Here is a 3,934-nt window from a genome sequence, read left to right on the forward strand (position 1 = left end):
TAAAAATTTTGAAACTCACATTAGCTCGTTAATATATGTAGTACTTTGTATCTTGTAAAATTATAGGAAATAGATGTGCTGATTAATTTATTTGTATGATTTAGCTTTGTTAATGCCAGCCTGCATTAGAGTAAATGTCTGAGTTTGACACTTGAACTTATTTGGATACAAATTGAATGAATCAGTTAAACAGCTCCGATAAACACAATCGAATGTTAATTAAAAAGACAAATTAAACCTTAGCATCGTGAATCATTAATTAAGGTGAGATGCAATAGAATGGTCCCAATTTTCAAACATATATAAAATCACCTAAGCATTCGAAACTCGTAATTTTGAACTCCCGGCAGTTCATCTCGATAGATTTGGAATAGACCACTGATCAAATTAAATCAGACATAAAGATTCACTCACGGAGATTATAACATTTACCAATCTGTTATCAATATTTAGTTTGTAAGCTAATAAGTAGTATATATGTGCATGCATGATAGTAGCATATAGCCTTGTAATTAAGGCCCACACATATATGCATACCCCTCGCTCGTTCACTTCAATCTCTTTTGACAATTCAAACCTACATTCCACAAATAACAATAATAATAATAATAATAATAATAATAATAATAATAATAAAAGAAAACAAAACATTGAGAAGGATCAGAACCGAGGCTGTTAATGTGTATAGGCCCAAACCCTCATATCAAATGTTATATACATACACAGAAACCTTGAACTATCCAATCTAATCAACTCTGTGGATCATCAGAGAGCTAGCTTGGGAAGCTAACTACAGCACAGGAAAAACAAGAATAATTAGGGTAAAAGCCATGTCCTCTTCATCTACTTTCGCACCGGACCACCACCACCTCTCCCCCTCCGACCAGCTCTGCTATGTCCACTGCAATTATTGTGACACTGTACTCGCGGTATACACATATAATCACCGTGATCTTTTCAAGTTCTCTTACCCTTTTTTTTGTTCCATGTCTTACTTGAGCACGAAATCTCACAAACCCTTCAAGCTCTTGACACGTTTTCTTGGGAAAAGTGCTTCGTTTTGATCCCAGTAATCGTTGCCTGAGTTCTTGAAAAATGGTTCCTTTTTCTAGAAATTTTGGGTTCGGCTGAAAAATTATTTGTTTCTGCAAGTATATAGTTTGAGAAATATACATTTTGTGCAAAACTAGGAGTACGAGATTTTTTTATTTGGGTTCCATGTTTAGATCCACACTTGATTGGTTAAATATATAAGTGAAATTTTAGTCTCTTTGCTTATTTCATGGTAGAGTTTTGTCAGAAAATTTTGATATATGTTTTTTTCTTGAATTGATTCAGGTGAGTGTTCCTTGCTCAAGCTTGTTCAAGACTGTTACTGTGCGATGTGGGCATTGCACCAATCTTCTCTCAGTCAACATGCGTGGATTGCTCCTTCCAGCTTCCAATCAGCTTCATCTCGGTCATTCTTTCTTCTCCCCTCAGAATCTTCTGGTATTATATATAATTTATGATCTGATAACTGTTTAGGGTTTCCAAATGAATGTGACAGCAAAATTTGATATTTATAATTTAAATCGTATGATCTAAGAAATTGTACCATGCTAATTGATTTTTCTTCCGATTTAATATTTATGATGTTGGAATGAGGAAAATTTTGTCTTTCCTTTTGTGTCTTTTTTCTCCTTCTGAACTTACCATTCAAGTATGAGCGCTTCACTCTCAGGACGAGATTAGGAATTCGCCATCCGGCTTACTCATGAATCAGCCAAATCCAAACGAGTCGTTGATACCGGTTCGAGGACTCGAAGATCTTCCTCAGCCTCCAGTAGCTAACAGACGTGAGATTTTGCAAGTTTCCTGTTTCCTCAGCTAATTTTAACTGCATTCTTCAATATTTAGCAAATAACCTTAAACATGTTCCATTTAAGTATAATTTAGTTTTTCTTCTATTTCCCTTTTTAAAATTGATTTATGTGAAAGACTGATTTATCCCAATCCTCCCGTTGCGGCTTTGAGTGTTTGGAATGGTTTTCACATTTCTAGCTACCAGTAATTTCCTTCGTGTTTTGCTAAATTAATCTTGTGCTTTTTTATATTTATTTATTAAAAGTGATCAACTATTGCCTTTAATTCTACTGCGGTTAGTACAAAATTTTCTGCTAATACTAACTCATGTTCACCATTTATTGTCGATTTATGGTATCCATTGGATATGTTCGGCGAAAACACAGGCAGTAAGATGGGATAACATGGTGTTTTTATTAGCCTTTTTCCATATCTAAAGCAATGTTTAACAATATTGTACATTTATTCCTCCCGAACCGTGTATTATTTTTTTCCATGAAATCTTATTTAGTCGTCTGATTCTTCCCAATATTATCTGGGTTTTTGTTATTTATTTTTCTGGACTCACCATTTTAATTTTTCGGAAACCTTCTGGTTGGTTTTTCTGTGTTTTTGTGCCAGTGTACATATATACGTATGAAACTCTAGATAAATAATTTCTCCCCCGGGAATCTTGAGAAAGCCGAAAAAATATACTTGAAATCAAAGTCATTATTAGATAATGATGAAAAGTAGTAATGAAAAGAAAGAAAGCGACAGTGAAGAAAGTGAATGAATGCTGCAGAAAATTAAAATAAAGTCAGCCAACAGAACAACAAACGGTGTCCACTTTTTTGTAAGAGCTGTGTTTGTTTGTATTTCCAGCTCCGGAGAAAAGACAGAGAGTGCCTTCTGCTTACAATCGCTTCATCAAGTAAGTATAATTAACCACGAGAAATATGTAAATTATTTCATTTTTTTTGTATAAAATGTAAACTCACAAGATATAACGAATGCTGCACACTTGACAATATCATGCATTTCCACTGAAATTATATATATTCGTATTATTGCATATATGCGTTCTTTTGTATTTTCCCAGCTTCAACTCAATAGCAAATATTAATTCGTTTAATTTAATGCAGTTTTCAGACCCTTTAGATATAATAAATATGTTTTAGATATAATAAATATATATTTTAAAACATATACTTTAAACAACATTATTATGTAGCATCATATATTAAAAAAAATCATATATGAAACATATCATTAGGAATGAAAATGACATATGCTCGTGAAATTTTCAGGGACGAGATCCAAAGAATTAAAGCTGGAAACCCTGATATAAGTCACAGGGAGGCCTTCAGTGCTGCTGCAAAAAATGTAAGATATTCCAAGAAAATTATATATATACAAAACAAAATGTTGTTAATATACATACATACATACATACATACATAGATTCACATACCTATCCTCGAGTTCATGGACACGGAGGGGCGCGACACGATATTCGCCGGCCCTTCAATATTCAAAACGTTAAAGTATCAGGTTTTATGAAAATCTATTTTGAAATTTATTTTTTTTGAATTTTTCTACTAATTGTTTGATTTCTATGTTTTGCATGTGAATTGCCATCGTATATGTATTTAATTTCTTTCCTCTACATGCGAGCTAGGTCCTAGAAAAATCGTATTTTTCGACGAAATGTACTTACATCTGGATTTTTTTTCCCAATTATTTGTTTCCATGATGTGTTCAATAGTGGGCTCATTTCCCACACATTCACTTCGGGATGATGCCTGATCAACCAGTGAAGAAACCAAATGTTTGCCAACAGGTACCTAAAAACCCTAATTCTTCACTGAGTTAAATTTTGCGTATCGATTGAGATTTAATTTCGTTTTTCCATATTTGTAGGAAGGAGACGATGTTCTAATGAAGGATGGCTTTCTTGCTCATGCTAATGTTGGGATTTCTCCCTATTAATAAGTTAAATAATTATTCGTGTTTAATTTGTATGTGAATCTGTACGTGTTGTCCTCAATCTGAGAATTTCTCCATTTGATGACATTATAATTATGCCTTAATTAACTAATTTAGCTTC

General features: G+C 33.2%; 1 protein-coding gene across 2 annotated transcripts; it reads left to right on the top strand.

The window, feature by feature from the left end:
* The first annotated feature begins 667 nt into the window (after positions 1-667).
* Positions 668-3,934, top strand: LOC140962306 (axial regulator YABBY 1-like). 2 transcript variants are annotated; one of them, XM_073421167.1, is made up of 7 exons: positions 668-821; positions 1,339-1,491; positions 1,724-1,838; positions 2,710-2,758; positions 3,135-3,210; positions 3,593-3,667; positions 3,748-3,934. In XM_073421167.1, exons 2-7 carry the CDS (start codon positions 1,417-1,419, stop codon positions 3,814-3,816), a joined length of 459 nt encoding a protein of 152 aa, XP_073277268.1. In that variant the 5' UTR covers positions 668-821; positions 1,339-1,416; the 3' UTR covers positions 3,817-3,934. The 2 variants fall into 2 exon arrangements, with proteins under 2 accessions (XP_073277268.1, XP_073277267.1); XM_073421166.1 differs by having other exon boundaries at positions 672-929.

This window comes from Primulina huaijiensis, chromosome 17, assembly GCF_012295235.1.
Source record: "Primulina huaijiensis isolate GDHJ02 chromosome 17, ASM1229523v2, whole genome shotgun sequence".
NCBI lineage: Eukaryota > Viridiplantae > Streptophyta > Magnoliopsida > Lamiales > Gesneriaceae > Primulina > Primulina huaijiensis.

What these genes read in the sequence shown, in the direction of transcription:
- LOC140962306 (XM_073421166.1), top strand. Translation starts at nt 831, where the DNA reads ATGTCCTCTTCATCTACTTTCGCACCGGACCACCACCACCTCTCCCCC. An exon ending in ATTGTGACACTGTACTCGCG is followed by an intron (nt 930 to 1,338) that starts GTATACACATAT and finishes GAATTGATTCAG; the next exon opens with GTGAGTGTTCCTTGCTCAAG. An exon ending in GCCTCCAGTAGCTAACAGAC is followed by an intron (nt 1,839 to 2,709) that starts GTGAGATTTTGC and finishes TTGTATTTCCAG; the next exon opens with CTCCGGAGAAAAGACAGAGA.